Source organism: Artemia franciscana, chromosome 19 (genome assembly GCF_032884065.1).
Source record: "Artemia franciscana chromosome 19, ASM3288406v1, whole genome shotgun sequence".
Lineage (NCBI taxonomy): Eukaryota > Metazoa > Arthropoda > Branchiopoda > Anostraca > Artemiidae > Artemia > Artemia franciscana.
In genome coordinates, this window is record NC_088881.1 from 13,979,267 (window position 1) to 13,996,765 (window position 17,499).

Consider the following 17,499-nt stretch of genomic DNA (forward strand, 5'->3'; position numbering starts at 1 on the left):
CTAAGATAATGTCAACCCTCCATTAAGAGTGTCAACTATTATTAAGTCTTTACTAAGTTTATCAATTAATCTCTATTCAGTTTCGATTCCAGACAATTCCAGTCATGTAAATATCCTGCTCTTCAATTTTATTCTTTCTATTTTACAGTTAGAAATCCATCTTGAAGATGTCTGAGAAAAAAGGAGCTCAGGCTACAAGTCCTTTAAAAGACTTCATGGCTGGTGGATTTGGAGGAGTTTGCCTTGTACTCTCAGGACATCCTTTTGACACTATCAAGGTAATTTATTTTTCAACTTTATTATAGTCATAATTTAAACCTATTAGATTGTTTTTTTTTTATAGGAGGTCAGTGTTAGTGTATGTGTTTGTTATTTTTTCATCAGTATTTGCCATGAAATAGCACCATCAAACAATTATAGTTCAAGGAGTAAGAATTCTTTCTTAGAGTCCCCCAAGCTTGAGGGACTGACAAAGAATTTTTTAGACCACACTGAATTTCCATTTATAATTAGAAGAAATTGAAAATATGTAAAACGTTTTGATCAGGTGGTGAAAAAAAAGCTGTGTTGAACTAATATTGCTTAAAGTCTGAATTTTTTGGCTTCTCATCCAGAAGTCTCTGTCAACACTAAAAACTGCCAACTGAAAGAAATTTAGCTTAAACAAACGTATAAGGAAAAGTGAGAGAAAAAAATGTAAATGCTTTACACTGGAGTTCAAGGTGTGAGGACCTATTTTTGGATTGAACCTATCGCTAATATTTGTTAAAGGATTATCGTCTTTACCTGACATATAGCCAATATTTTCATAATAATTAATTCAGTGTCCAAAGAATTATAAATAAGCGGATTATTTTCAGACTTGAGTGAAAATTCCCTTGGGAACAGTGATCTCTCTTATCGATATTTTCATCACCTATATATGATATAGGTCAGGATTAAGCAGTTGCGAAAATAATTATAATTTCCGATATTATAGACGGTTGCGTTACGATAAAGGTGAGAGGAGAGAAGTAAGCAGAAGGGTGGGGGAGAGCTGTTTGCAAGAGCCGTGGTACCCGCCGGGCTTGTCCCTTAAATTGTGGGGACAAGGTAGGCAGCCTCCAACGCTTCCCTTACTTCTCTCGCAAGTGAACCTTCAATCTAGAGAAAATGGGAATTGGTAATTGGTGCGAAGATGAACTTTTTTACAATCCTATCCTGTGCTTTGTACAGAAAAATCTTGCTAAAGGAGTTTCGCCCGATACGATAAAAGAGTACTTGGCCGATTTCTTCGAGTCTTCTTCTCTTGGTGAGACCCGTAAATTGCTTTTTCTAAAGATTTTTCCGAATGAAGTCCCATCGAAGCGCGTAGGAGCCAATGCTGCATTAAACTGCGCTTCGGACATTATTTCTTCGCTTGTAAAGTGCGATTCCCAGAACATAAAGCTTCCGGACTTTGTTATCAAATGTCCCAGCGAGGTGCCAATGATCCCTGTCGATGCCTTCAGTACCCTCAGTGCCAAGGTGAATTCTTGCCTTGAACAGCTGCGTGATATTGCGTCCAAGGTTACAGAGGGACAGTCTAAGCTTGTAGCCCCTACTCAAAATACGAAAAAACCGTCCTACGCTGTCGTTGTAAGAAACCCACCCCCGGAGCTCAGCGACACTATCCTTCGCATGAAGAAGCTCGAAACGTTGGATGGTCATGACGGAATCATAAGTCTAAAATCTAAGCCACATAGCAAAAGCTGGGTTGTGATGGTACGCGATAAGCGCTCAGCCGACTCGCTTGCTGAAGCTGTTACTAGCTCCATCCCTAACGTTGGAGCCAGAGTGATTGATAAAAAGCCTTTAGCTGTGGTCCGGGATATACCCCATAATTATTCAAGAGCTGATTTGGAGGCCTCAGTGGAAGGACTTATTAGTGCTAGTCAAATCGGCGACTCTCGTACTTTTCGCCTCGAGTTCGTCGACAAAACCGCTCTGAACGCGGTTCTGGAGTCGGGAATCCGTATTGGGTATGAAATTTTCCGCGCTAAGCCCTTTCAATCCATTCTGCGTCGATGCTTTCGCTGTCAAAGTACTGATCACCTGATTGGAGCTTGTCCCAGCTCACCAGCACATCCCAAGTGTTCCAGATGTTCTGGCCCTCATGTGAATTCCAAGGAAAACCCTTGCCAAGCCTCGCCAAAATGTGCAAATTGCACTATGGAACACGTAAGTTTTAGCCTGAAATGCAAAGTTCTCCGATCGGCTCTCAACAACGCTAATAAATGAATGCTCAAACTCCGTTTAGCTTTTTTTCCCTTAATATTAATGGTACAAAAGACAAGGATCTACTGATAAGTGAGCTACTTGAAAATGATATTGTGTTTCTACAGGAGCACCTTCTCTCTAAAGTGAATGTTGATAGCCTAAAGCGTTCTCGGACCCATTATACCTTCTTGAGAGCCGCCCAAAAAACCCGTGGAAGACCATCAGGAGGTCTGGCCATCTATTTCAGACACAAGACTCAGCCGATATTATTGCAAAGCGACGCTAACATCTTAGCGATAAAATGTGGTGATACCGCATTTATAAACATTTATTTCCCCTGTAATAAAAAGACTGTGCAGTCATTGTCTAGTTTTTCACAAGCATGTAATCGCCTACGAACACTACTTAGCGACCTTTCAAAACAAAATACCAAATGGGTTCTCGCCGGCGACATGAACACTGACTTATTATCTAATTCCGACCGATCTGAAATCTTTCTCGATTCACTACCTGGAGGATTCCATCTTGCTGATAAAGATCTTCTATTTACTTATATTCACAATCGTGGTGGTCTTACTGCCAACCTTGATCATGTAATTGTGTCAGATTCAACTCTACTTTCATCAATAGTTCATGTGGAAGACTCTAAAATCGACGACGATCATTTACCAATCACGTGCCAACTATCTCGCTCCATGGCGACCTCTGTGCAACGTAACTCTCCCAAGTGGTTCTCAAAGTTAAATTGGGAAAATACCAATGTTCCACTTTATGTATTGACATTGTCCCAGTTATTATCATCTATTAAAGTGCCTTTCCACTTATTGCAAACATCTGTATCTACAACTTCAACTCGGATAGATATCAACTCGTATTATCAGCAAATAGTGTTCTGTCTAAAGTCTGCCGCTAAAACAGCTGTACCCTCCGAGTGCGTGCGAACGGGTACTCGCAATCCCTTTTGGAAAGTTGATCCTAAAGTGAAGATAGCTAAACAAAAAGCTAAGTTCTGGCTCCGTATGTGGATAGCCTGTAATCGTCCTTCTTCTGGTTCAGTACATCAAATAAAACAGAAAACCAAACGAGAGTACAAATATTCCCTGCGTAGAGCGAGACTGAATGCCTGGGATGGTCCTTGTGACAAGAAATCCTGGGATCGTGTTATAAACAGTGTTAAGTGTTCACCTCCAATTAATTCGTCTCTTCGGCTGTGTGACTTCGTTTCTCATTATAAAAATATTTTGCTTTCGTTTAATATTAATCTCCAAAATCATTTTACAAAGCTTGTCAACTCAATCCTCCCAATTCGTATCAACCAATCTCAAGTGTTGTCGGTGGAATCTGGTGTTATACTCCGAGCTCTTATGCAAGTGAATAAGTCTGAGTCTCTCGATAGTAATGGTCTTTGCTTCAAGTTTTTGCTTATGATTGTCCTGAACTGCTGAAGCATTTGCAATTATTGTTTCAGATGTGTTTGGCACAGTCCGTTGTGCCAGATAGTTTTTTGTCCGGCTGTATATCTCCCATAGTCAAAAGGGGTAAGGACCCCAGTGCTTGCTCTAATTATCGTCCTAGCACTGTGTCTTGTTTTGTTAGTAAGCTATTTGAATATGTACTGCTACCGGCCATTAACTCCAAGTGCAATTTTACACCCTTCCAGCTTGGTTTTAGAAAAGGTATGGGCTGTTTTCAAGCTCACCATATTGTGGGTCGGCTAATGAAACAAGCTGTTGCTCAAAAGAGTCCCCTGTATTGTTTGACTGTTGGCATATCTAGTGCTTTTGATAATGTAATTCATTCAAATGCTTTGTTTTCTCTAGCAGCCTCGGGTGTTAACCTTTCTGTTGTTTCCGTGCTTAAGTATTGGTATGCTAATTCTTCAGTTAGGGTGAAGTGGAATGGTACGGTAGGGGAGTATATTCCTGTTAAAAAAGGCGTTAGGCAAGGTGCCGTGTTATCCCCGAGCATTTTTAAATGTGTTTTAGCTTCATGTCTCCAACGTCTTCAACCGTCAATTTTTTACAATGATAATTTAGGCATTAGTCACGTTGCATATGCTGATGATGTTCTGCTTCTTAGCCGGACAAAAAATAGTCTAATTACCAACTTCTACCGGCTTTCAGCCGCACTATCCACGGTAGGCCTTTCAGTTAATGCCTCCAAATGTGAGTTTTTGTGTTTTGGGAGTCCTCCACCAGCATCACCTCTTTGCTTGGGTTCTTCAACTATACCATGTTCAGCAAGTATTAAATGGTTGGGTCTCTCTTTTTCCACGTCACTTTCGTCTACTTGCTCCACTATTACGTCCAGCGTGCTGAAAAGTATGCGGGTTGGATACGCGAAAATTTCACCAAATCGTGGTCGGTATAACCGAAATGGACTATGCCGTCTTTATTCTAGTTTTTGTGCCCCTGCTGTTTTTTATCTTTCTGGTTTTGCTTTCCTCCTTCGCAAGAAGGATACAAAGAAAATACGCTCAGGATATTTTAAGTATTGCAAGTATTTGCTGCGTCTGCCTCGGTGGTATCGGAATCATACAGTCGTCTCTAAATTTGACATCGTTGATGCGCCCTCGCGACTGAAACATTTATCTAAAGATATATGTCTTAAAACTCGGCAAATGATCGGTGTTTTTGACCCTCTTTGGCCATTTTTTGAATGGAGGTAATTTATTTATGTTGTATGTTGTTATGCTGCTATGTTATTTATGTTGTTATGTTTTTTGTCTTGTTTTTTCTTTTTTTGTGTGTTTACTCCACAGTTTAATGTACTTTGTGGGTTATATTATTACTGTAAATTGAAAAAGGAAATAAAACTTTTAGCTTTTCTTTCTCTCTTGTTTATTTATCTGTTTGTTTAAGGGAAGTTTTAGTTGTTTTTTTTTTATGTGAATAAAGACTTCTGGATGTGAAGCTGCTCCATCAAAGAGGCTCCAAAATTATGTTAGTTCAGGACTCTGTATTGTCCAAATATTACTGTGCTGATAAGTATTCAAAGCAGTTCTTGACTATATATTGATGTTGTTGACTAGAAAATACTAAAAGGCGCTTCACAACCTTATGTGTTAACAGAAATTTGCATTGATGGTTGAATTGTGTAACAAACTAAACAAGATTTAAAAGTAGTGAGAAAAATTGCTGAACAAACCAACATTATTAATATCTTATTTGATTAGATGTATTTCTAGTTCATGGTAATAAAACTAGGGGAAATACCGGATGCTTTACTATATGCCCTCCCCCCACATTGGTCGGATAAAGTTCAGACCCTAGAAAGGTTATTTTAGGAATATTAGCTTGCTCTTGCCCTCCATCAAGTTTATTTGAGATCCTAATTTCCATATTGGGGGAAGTCCTAACCTTAGTCAATAGTAAATAGGGATGAATAAATAATAATATAAAGAACAATTTGTTTTGAGTGTATTTTTTTTCTCAGCCGCTTCATGTAGATCTGATAAACTTAGGAATGGCTTCATTTGACTAGAAATTCAAAGTTATAGCTCTGTTTCTAAGATTCGGTGAGGGCACTTAGTCCTTTCTAAAACCCCTCTTTGTCCCAGATTAATTCCTTAACCCCCCTCCCAACTATAGCCTCAAATTTAGGTTTTTAGGCATCTATTTACTATATAGATTAAGTGATCCAACAAATTCGTATCCCCTTGGGAAAAGGTCTCAAATTATGCCCATGTTACACAGGTGAATTTTAGCAGAAAAGATGAGCTTGTTGCACAAGTTTGAGTCTGGAATTATGCAAAAATGTAAATGTGTATTTTTGGTGAAATGGATTGGGCTGTCACTCCTCCATACCCCCTCTCCCACAACCTGCTCCCAAAATATTATTAGAGGGTTAGTCAAATGGAACCTCTTTTGAAGTGGAATCTCAATCTCGTTTTTTTTTTATTAGGCATTCTCAACCCAAAGCAAAATGAGTTAAGCTGTAGCTGTGGACTGACCTTGTGTAGAAGTTCTATTTTGATACAAAATTGGGGTAAGTTCTGATACCAAGGAAAACAAGTTGAATCTTGAGCGGGCCCCCAAAAGACATTTACTCTAGCTTGCAATCAAACTTGGTTGAGATTGTATGATCCCATCTGCTAGATGTTCTTGTCACAAGGACTTCAGAATCCCGACTCGAACCCTTAAAATGTAAATACTAAAACACTAGCTTTTGCTAGTACCAAACAACACTTGGTCAATATCCCACTGTCTTTTATGTTAGATGTTGTAATGACATGAGTTCAGAACCCTCCATCTGCCTTTAAGAAGGTGGATTATATCTGGAAACCCAGAAAGCCCAACCGGGAAATTTGTTATTGATTTCCATAGTGTATGATTAAGATTCAGTCAATATGTTTGGTAGATGTTTTGACAACATGAAGTTAGGGACCCCCTCCCCGCGTCCTCAGTTGAGTTCAGATTCATTATGGACTGCCCAAAGGCACAACTAGGATACTGGCTTTAATTTCTTATAAACTTTGGCATAGACGTTGTAAAACCTTATGGTAGGTGTGTAAATGACAATATTCCGGAAACGTCAGTCTATGAGTCAGATTTTAGCTACACTACTTTTGGACCCGAATTTAATTCTCATGCGAAATTTCTTAAATTCGGTTAAACTCGGAAATTTGAAATTATGACATGCAATTTTTATATTGTAAGTTATGTATACATAAATAGGTTAAAAGAACAATCGGAATTTGAGATTTCTAGATTGACTTTTAGAATTATCTCATATAATTTTTGCGGAATTTTTTACCTCAGGGTAGAAAAACTATGTTCTGTAGGATTCCGATGTTAAATTACCCCTAAGAAGATCACTTTCGGGATTAGTACAATTTATTGCTACTTCTTGTTTACATTATATAGTATGCTAGAAAAAAAAATTTTCCTCAAAAATCACTGGAAGATTTTAGGAACTTTTCTTCTTTGGTTCACTGATTTGAAATCAGTGAAATTCTCTTACGGAAAAAAATATGTATTTCAAAATTGTACAATAATATTAATGCGAAAAATTAGAATTTTATCAATATCTTCATCTCTTATGCTATTAAAATGATTCTATACAAGATATCAACATATAGCCTACCCGTAAGCCTGTCAATGTCTCTGAAACAGTTTCTTTGGGGTCGCTTGCTTATGCCAGGTTAAAATCAACGACTTGAAGAGCTTAACATAGATGCTATGGAATCATAAAACAATGTTCTTACTATGAATAAACTTGTTAGAAGTTTTCCTTGTTTCATTGTAGAAGCTGTCCTCTGAATGGTCATGATTCGAAAGAGTTAATGTATATGTGTGTCAAGTTAGGAAAGTGGACGGACATGATGCCTGTAAATGAGCGGCATGCTTTTGTTTTTATGTTGTTGTTTATTTTGTGTCTGCATTTCGGTTATACATATGTAGAATCAACAAATTGAGATTTTTTTATCCGAATGTTGAAAGAGGTGCGACATAGAGAGTGAAGATGTTAGAAGGGATATGGATGCAGTACGCTACCTAGGGTCCGCATTTCTTACTGATTGAAAGTTTTGACATGAATTTTGAAAGATTTCAATCTTTCAAGTTGGATTTGACACCATGTTGAGCTATACGTTGCATGGGGCATTGAAGAGGTGGTAGTCTGATGGGCTTTGGACCTGAAAAGGGGGTCTTGCTCTTTACTAATGCTAACTCGTTGATTATGTTTGGTTGTGTTTTGCTTTCTTTTTGTATCATGATTTCTTCGTATATTGTTTCTGTTTTAGGTGAGACTACAAACGATGCCTGCTGTTCCTCCTGGACAGAAGCCAATGTATACTAGTGCCCTTGATTGCTGTAAGAAAACTATTGCAAGAGAAGGTCCCAGGGGGCTATATAAAGGTACTTTATTATTCGTCCAGTTAGTAAAGCAGGCTCTCAACTAGTAATATTATTGCTCTATTATTATTGGACAATAATGTTGGCTGTAATACTAGTCGTCTAAGCCTGTTGTCAGTAGTTTAGTACGTATGTCCGCACAGGTCTAGTCCATGAAGGGAGAGGGGTCACAATAAGAAATATTAGGTTTCTGGTCTGTTTTTTCTCCCCCAAGGAAGATCTTTTTGGCCAATATTGATGGGGTAGGGGCTTCTCTCCCTTCTGTACCTAGACACAGCATTTAGTCTGTGTGGAATCAAATATATCACATCTGGTTTGGGATGGTTTGACAACTGAGATGAGTAATATTAGATAACGTTTATTTAAAAATTATATTGAAAGGTCCCTCAATTAGAAACGCAAATGTTACATATAATCAAACGTCATTGTTGATCTGAACTTTTAGCAGTAAGGCTCTATTATAAAGACCCTTGGATTACTTTCAATGTCCTTTCCGTAATGTTTTCAATTTGTACAAATGCACATTATACTCGTTTTGGGAATTGTTAAAAGTACAAGAGGTACGTAGATGCACACAGGTCTGGTCCTAAGGAGGGAGGAGGGGTCTTGAAATTTTTCCTGGGAGAAAGAAGGTGTTAAAACATGAAAAGAATTCGAAGGCACGATTTTGACCAATTGTTTTTATAATTTTCTGAGGGTGGTTAACGCACAACCTTTCCCGTCCTCCTGTGTCCACGTATTAGCATATACATACCCTGCTAGCAAGAGTTTAAAAGTATTTCCCTTATTTTATTTCCGAATCATTTTCGGAACAATTGGAAAAAGCAGATTTAATGTAAAATAATTATGTGTTACAGAATGGTCTGTCCCATTAATTCAAAATCCTCTGTCTCAGCAAAATCTTTGAAGCGTAACGAGGGAGAGGGGGACCCTTTCCCCTATAGTGCATCGAGTATTATTACTTCCTGATTTGTTAGGAAGACTGGACTGCAATTATACAGAGTCTCGGTGTATAACATTAAATTTTTCTTTCTTTTCTTTTCTTTTTGTCTCTGTTCGAAAACAAGTCAACATTCCATTGTATGTTAAAAATGTACACGAATAATATACTGCGTTATAGGTCTTACATTTCCGTCCCAGTATGCATAAATGAGTTATGGGCATGCAATGGAGAAAATGAAATGAATATTGAATTGTATTCTTAATGCGTCTATTTGAGTATTTTAGCAGTCCAAGTCATGCTTTCCAGATTAAACTGAGACAACTTTAATGATTCTAAAATTAAGATATCGTTTATATTGGTGAAAACCTTTCGTAAAATAAGTGCTACATTCTCTGAATTTGTTTTGTTTTGAATGGATTAGTTTCTGGCAATGAAACTAGCTAAAATGTGCACAGTTTCCATGAACTGCAATTTGTAAAGTTTTTTTTTTGTTATTTTTTTTTTACTCTTAAAAAAGTTGTTTTGTTTTCATAGATTTCCCAAACATCTACAACTACTAAACTATGCACAAATTTTTATTGAATAAGGATAGCATGAACTTTTTCGTCCGTATATGATGCCTGACACATCTAATTTCTTTAAATAACAGAGGTATGAATGTTTGTGGGACAATAGTTGGCCTATGGAAAACTTATTGAGTAAGATAGAGTATTTTGCTCAGAGGAATGATATTTTTACACATTAAAGAATGTTTAAGGTAGTTTTCAGAATTTTATAGCATTTCCTTCTGGAGAATGTAACAATGAACTTAAACAAATAGCCTCCCTATTATTTAAATCTTTTTGGTAAATATTGGGCAGTTCATATAAATGACATTTGAATAAAGTGAACACTCGGCACTCAATGCCATTTTTGATGCTCTTTCTGAATTTAATAATCACTTACACTGATTTAATAATCACGTGTACATTTCAAATTTGTCAATTTGGTCAATTACTGGCACCTTTGTCACATTGACCCCCTTAGATTTTTGCACTTCTTGATCCATTCATAGTTTCTTGTCCCTTGTCAGGAATGTCAGCGCCTATGGCTGGGATTGTGCCCATCTTTGCACTCTGCTTTGCTGCCAATGACGTTGGAAAGAAGCTTCAAATGAAGCATAAAGATGACAAGCTTTCTCTTTTGCAATTATTCAATGCGGGTGCATTTTCTGGTGTTTGTACCACGGTAGTGATGGCCCCTGGTGAAAGGATTAAGTGCCTACTCCAAGTAAGATTTTATCGTTTTTGTCTTCATTTTGAAAATGTCTTGCAATAGGTCCATCATATTTTAGGGGAGGCAGGGGTTTTGCCGGGGAGATTGATTACCTGTTCGAATGACCCTTTTTCGGAAGACTGGAAAAGTATTGGCCCGCAACCATTTTTCGCCTTTTTCATCTCTTGTGAAAAGGCTCTGATATTTTTATCAGTTGTTACTGATAACGGAATGCACTGTCTGGTTGTACGAATTTACCCAAAAGGCGTATCTTTGAAAAATCACCTAAGATTAAATGAAATATTTTCTTCTTTTTTTACCCACCTTTCTTCTCCGTGTTTTTAGTTTAGTGTACGTGATCCCCCGTTTTCTTAAATTTTTGGCCCCCATGGGCGCCCTGCTCATGATGCTATTCTACCCCTGCAAGTTATCAAGGCTTTTGCTATGATAGGGCAGTAGCATAGTAGCATACAGTTGGTTAATGCCACTGCAGAATCCCTATTGGAGTGTCCTTTCAGGTAATAGTAAGCAAGAAATATTTATCATATTTTGATCAATAAGCTACCGAAAGTAGTACTTGTTTCAAACTGGGGAAGAAAACTTTCGTATCCATATAAATGAGTCTGGTGCTTCATTATCAAGGACTAGTGTCATCTGTGCACAGTCTGAGAAAGGTGACGTTAATAATTCATTGTTCATTCAGTTAGTGTTGTTTTTTATATTTTCATTTTGGAAACTATTATACAAATTATTTTCATTTATATCAACATTTTGGTCCAAATTATCTAGTTGAACGGAATTTTCATAAAATTCTAGCAAGCTATTTAATAATATTCAAGTTAGAATTTGTTCTTTTTTATCTACCTTTGGAAGAAAATTGATAATATAAAAATTCTACATCCTAAAACATACAATTTTGCATTAATTGCACCTTTCCTTCAAAGAACTATACCAGCGCTTTTGTAATCTGCTTACGTATGCTAGAGGCGGGCAAATACGCAGGAATCTCTGAGTGGGTCAGACATTTTGGGGGTTCAGCTTCAGATCCGAACAAGAAATACACAAATTGAAAAATTGCGTGGACAACTGTTGAGTTGCTAGTTAATGTAAGACTTTGAAGAGATATTGCACAGCTGCCTAGATGTCAAATGGGATGGGGCATGGATGCGCAGACTCCCACCCCGCTGGAGAAAAAAGGTGAAAGAAAAAGAGAGGTAAATTAACTCAGGAGAGGGAAATTGGTTTAAAGAGCTTGTTGGCACTTAAATTATATTTTTTAATTGTAATTCGTTTACGTTTTTAGGAATTCGAATTCCTTTTATTTCCAAGAATTTTCTTAGCAAAAATAATGCATGCCTCTAGATGTGACCCCTTCTGATGATAGCCTTGTTGTAATGATATATGTACTTAAATTTGTGTAAATATTTTTATTGATTGTAATAATCTCATGAAATAAAAATTCGCATTTGGAACTGAAGAAAGTCTAATTCCTACCCTATTTTTGGGAAATGTTTCTGTTTTTAGGACTAATTAAAGAGGTGGCTGAGGCCGTTATCAAATGAGCGCCCTGAATTTTGTTTTTAAAAAGCTTTATGTGTTAATATTGAATGACCGTTCAACAACAGTATTTGTGGCTCAATTTTGTACTTCAAAATACTCATTGGCGTAAATAATTATAAGTTACTGCACTTCCGTTTCCCTAAAAAATCCTGAAAATGATTTATCATTCTATTTTTCATCCCCATTTGTCTTATGGATGCTCTATATCGGCAAGTAACTTCATCTCATATTATAAGAAAATCATCCAAAATAAGGCCATTGAAATTATATCACCTCTTCAGCATTCAGATAACATGAACCTCCATTTTAAACTTACTAAAATATTCCATTTGTCAAAGACTAGGGATTTTCAGATCACAACTTTTGTTTTAAATACTTTAGCAACCTCCTTCCATCATCGTTTGAAAATCTATTCACTTTAAATCAAGATTTGCATACTTACAAAACGCGAAATTCATGTGACACTGTCCACGAGAAACCGTCAACAAAAAGAGCTTCTTTTTTAATTAGATTTTTTGCACCAGTTATTTGGAATTGAATCCCCTTGGGAATACGGAACTCAAATAACCTTATTACCTTCAAGCGAGCAGTGAAGGGTCTTTACAGAAAGACTGTTTAGAATTGAATATCGTGCGGTCCTCCTCTTTTCGGTCTTTTTCTTTTCTTTTTTTTCTTTTCTTTCTCTTCGTCCCTTTTTTTCTTTTTTTTTTGGTAAATCCAGTTGATTTGTTATTTCTGTTTGTTGATTGTTTAATTATTCTTTAATTAAGTTTCTGCCCTAGCCAAGCACTTTTGTGCTTTCCTGGCAGATTATGTACAGCAGTTATGTGTTTTTCTTTTCAATATATATGATTGAATTAAATATAGAATATCACTTACTTAATAATTATGCTTATTACTCATTAATGTTTAGTTTTTTCAATAAATACTGAAAGATTATTTATAGTTAATGTTTATATTTCAGGTACAGCAAGGGGGAACAGAGCCTGCTAAGTACAAGGGATCCATTGACTGTGCAAAGCAGCTATTCAAAGAAGGTGGTATCCGAAGTATATACAAAGGGAGTTTGGCGACGCTTATACGAGGTCAGTATTATTGCAGGATGTGTCAAATGTGCTCTCCTTTTCTTCTTTATCATGAGTTTTAAGCCTTCTGAGTAAGCGCCCCAGTCTTCGGGATTGTTCGTTTGGATAGCAGTCCTTAGCAGCTCGGTCCGTTTTCTTCTTTGACTCAATTCCGAATTCCACCAGTTTTTGGCTTGGTTCCCCTCTTCGACAAGTGTTGGAGGGGCTGCTTGTTTAAACGCACTATTCATGCTTTTTGTGAGTCTTTCTGCCTCCTGGTCTGGATCCTCTTCGGTTATTCCTGGGTTGGGAGGCAGATTAGCAAGTATTTTGGCTAAAACTTGGTCAAGTCACGCATCAAATTAATGTTTTTCTTTTTCCACGCTACACTGTGATAAAAGTAAATATCAAAATAAGTTTCACTGGGTACCGCTTTTGTAATGTATTTTTTGAAAACTGATTTGCTGAAGATAAAGCCATTCCTTAACATAGTTCTTCCTTTACCATCTAAATATTTTGTTCCGTATGAATAAACATTATTTTTTAAGTACCAGATTGAGGGCGCTAGCCGGGTTGGTCGTGAATTTTCCAAAATACATTCTGAGAAACAATTTCTCTGGATGACGATCTTCGGTATCCGCATTTATATCTGACTGACTGAGTGATTTTTATGGCACTTGGTATTAACCAAGTGACATATAGCAATCGTAAATTCTGTCGGTCTGTCGGTCCCGGTTTTGCTACTTTAGGCACTTCCAGGTAAACTAGGACGATGAAATTTAGCAGGCGTATCAGGGACCGGGCAAGATTAAATTAGAAATAGTCTTTTTCCCGATTTGATCATCTGGGGGGGGGGGGGAGTCAGGGGCCCTTTAATTCGGAAAAAATAGAAAAAATGAAGTATTTTTAACTTACGAACGGTTGATCAGATCTTGATGAAATTTGATGTTTGGAAGGATATCGTGTCTCAGAGCTCTCATTTTAAATCCTAACCGGATCTGGTGGGAAAAATAAGCACAATTCCTAGATACATGTTTGACATAACCGGAACGGATCCGCTCTCTTTGGGGTAGTTGGGGGGAGGGGGTTAATTCTGAAAAATTAGAAAAAATGAGGTATTTTTAACTTAAGAACGGGTGATCAGATCTCAATGAAATTTGATATTTAGAAGGATATCGTGTCTCAAAGCTCTTATTTTAAATCTCGACCGGATCTGGTGACATTGGGGGGAGTTTGGGGTGGGGGAACCTAAAATCATGGGAAACGCTTAGATTGGAGGGATCGGGATGAAACTTGGTGGGAAAAATAAGCAGAAGTATTAGATACGTGATTTATGTAATTACGGATCCGCTCTATTGGGGGGGGGGGGGTTAATTCTGAAAAATTAGAAAAAATGACGTATTTTTAACTTACGAAGGAGTGATCTTAGAAAATACTTAAAGCGGAGAGATCAGGATGAAACTGGATGGGAAGAATAAAAACCTGTCTAAGATACGTGACTGACATAACCAGATCGTATCTGCTCTCTTTAGTGGAGTTGGGGGGGGGGGTAATTTGGAAAAATGAGGTATTTGTAACTTACGAAAGGGTAACCAGATCTTAATGAAATTTGATATTTAGAAGGATCTTGTGCTTTAAAGCTCTAATTTCATATTCCGACCAGATCCTCTGACATTAGGGGGAGCTGGAGAGGGAAACCGGAATTCTTGGAAAACGTGAAAATTGGAGTATTTTTATCTTACGAATAGGTGATCGGATCTTAATGAAATTTGATGTTTAGAAGGAATCCATGTCTCAGAGCACTTATTTCAAATCCCGACCAGATCTTTTGACATTGGGGGGAGTCGGAGGGGGAAATCTTGGAAAACACTTGGAGTGGAGGAATCGGGATGAAGCTTGGTGGATAGAATAAGCAAATGTCCTCGATACGTGATTGACGTAACCGTACCGGAATCGCTCTCTTTGGGGGACTTGGGGGGAGGGGTTCAGTGATTTGGCGAGTTTGGTGCTTCTGGACGTTCTAGGACGATGAAAATTGAAGGCGTGTCAGGGAGCTGCACAAATTGACTTGATAAATGTGTTTTCCCAGATTCGACCATCTGGGGGGCTAAAAGAAGAGGAAAAATTAGAAAAAAGTAGGTATTTATAGCTTACGATTGGGTGATCGGATCTTAATGAATTTTGATATTTAGAAGGACATCGTGACTCAGAGCTCTTATTTTAAATCCTGACCGGCATTAAGCCTCTGGTTTTTCTTTTAAATCAATCTATTGATTCTTTGAATTTTGTTAGGGGTCATACCATATGAGTTCTTGGCTCTTAGCTCTTCTTGCCTCGTCACAAGTACCATATGAGTTCTTAGCTCTTGTTTAATTTGAGGAAGACTTGGCAAACCAAGAGAGTAAATCATTTCTTCCCACTTTTGTAAATGACCTGGGATTTTTAAGCCAAATTCATGTCTTGTTGTGCAAATTTTGATTCTTTTTTTTTACACCATTATCCGTCTTTGTGAATTTTTGCTATATATTTTCCTGGAATGATAAAATGTTGAATTACGGCCTATCAAAAGTTTAATAAACTCTATATTTTAAAGGCTTTTACGAAGTAGATCTCAGCCTTTAATGCATTTCCACGCACCTGTGGTCTTGCATATAAATGGTTGTGTTATTCGGTGTCTTCTTAACATGAAAGCTACGTCAAGCATCAAAACTTTTATCTAAAAATAATTTAGTTAGTAATTATTAATTAATTAATTATTAAGTTATTAATTATTATTATTAATTTCAATATAATAATATAATATATATAATAATGTAATATATAATATATTAATATAGTATAATAATATAAATATTAATTGTAATTATGATTATTAATTATTAAGTAATTATTAAATTTGTAATTATTAATTTAGCGCGTTGAAGCATAATTGATAAATGCCTTGTAGGCACAAACACAAGTGCAGTGAAGGTAAAATAGGGATTCGTAAAAACTCAGTAGAAGATGGATGTTAAACCTTTAAACCTAATATTAAAACTAATGTTAAACCTAATTGTATAACCCTTTAAACCTAAACAATATTACCATTTCAGAAAACTTGCAGTGGAAAAATCACTGAATAAAGCAAGGATGTGTATATAGTTTTAGGAATTATTAAAATAACTAATGCTTAGAAAAATATGAATGACTAAAAATTTTTAGATGGAAGGAAATTGGAGCTTCTAATTGAAAGTTGCATAACTATAGTAGATTACCGGGTCCATTTTTTGCTTCAGGCTCAAAAGTACTATATCCCTCAAAATGGTTAAAAATTAACCATTTTTCGGTGCATGTGTGTTTTGACACGAATGTAATTTGTGTATTATGTACGTGGCGTTTGTTAGCGGTCGTCGGACTGCTGGTTTTGAAAAGTTATAAACGAAAATAATCGCTTGATTTGGGAAACCTTTATATTGAATGTTACTTTTCTGGACAAACATTACTTTAAAACTCAACCCTTCAATCCAAATTCCAAAAGTGAGAAGAAGAGGAATTTCTGTCTGTTGAATCTCGGTAAAGAAAGATTTGTTAATTAGAGAATGCTATCCTTCATACCAGGCTTTTTTCATTAGTTTAATTCAGTAAATGCGTTAATGCAGCTAAACTAGGAGGTTCTGCTGAACTTCGCTGTGTAAGCAGGGCAGAGCTTTAGTGGATTTTGATCAACGAGCATGAAGCAGAATTTCAGTATACTATTTGATGTTTTTAAGCTATGGTTACTATTTTCTTTGGCATCTAAGTAAGTCATTGTTGAGTAAATCCACCTTGAGGCATTCAATGAATCTCGAAAGTAATTTCTACTCAGCTGTCCCTGTCAGTTCTCACGAAAATTGAACCTTCGATAGTCGAGCTGGTGCGCCTTGGGATAAAAATTGGGGTCGTTGCATGCCAAAACTGGGACCCAAGAGTCTAAAGTCGCGATTGTAGCTTCTTTAATTCCGACACCCTATGAAAACTAATAATAAATATATGACAAGATAATGTGCTTCAGTATATTATATCAAGCAACTATTGATGTATTTTAGCAAAAATAATGCTTAATTCTTATGACTTTTCAATTTTGGTTCTTGGAGGGGGAGGAGAGGGTAGTGCGTCAACGGAGATGTGTCCCCATTTTTTCATATATATTATTCATCTATGTTCCTATATCTATATTCATCTGTACAAGTGTGACAAGTTTTATAGAGCTTACCGCATTAGTGTTTATAAAAAAATAAAAAATAAATTAGTGATTCTGTTTTTTAATATAATGGTTTTAACAAGTAACTGGCACCCTCTATATATGGAGTTTTCTTCCTGCCTTCTATATCATTGTATTAATTTCCATGAGAACTGAAATTAGAAATTGGCATTCGCGGTTTTAGGTGCTGTTTACTTCAGATCTAAAAAAGTGCGACCAATAGTACGCAATAATCGACACATATTATGAATCATGATTGTTATTATGAACAATTAAACATGAAGCGAATAATGATTATTTCTATCCCATTTGGTTGCAGAATTGGAACAAATATGTTTAGTTAAAATGTATTTTTCGCGAAAATGC

General features: G+C 36.7%; 1 protein-coding gene across 2 annotated transcripts in view; it reads left to right on the forward strand.

The window, feature by feature from the left end:
* LOC136039315 (congested-like trachea protein) overlaps positions 1–17,499 on the forward strand; it is a 68,597-nt gene that overhangs the window by 15,229 nt on the left and 35,869 nt on the right. For both annotated transcript variants that reach the window (XM_065722930.1, XM_065722929.1), the window contains exons 2-5: positions 149–278; positions 7,982–8,096; positions 10,109–10,305; positions 12,815–12,935. In XM_065722930.1, coding sequence (XP_065579002.1) covers positions 168–278; positions 7,982–8,096; positions 10,109–10,305; positions 12,815–12,935 — 544 coding nt within the window. In that variant the 5' untranslated portion in view covers positions 149–167. The remainder of the gene's footprint in view (positions 1–148; positions 279–7,981; positions 8,097–10,108; positions 10,306–12,814; positions 12,936–17,499) is intronic.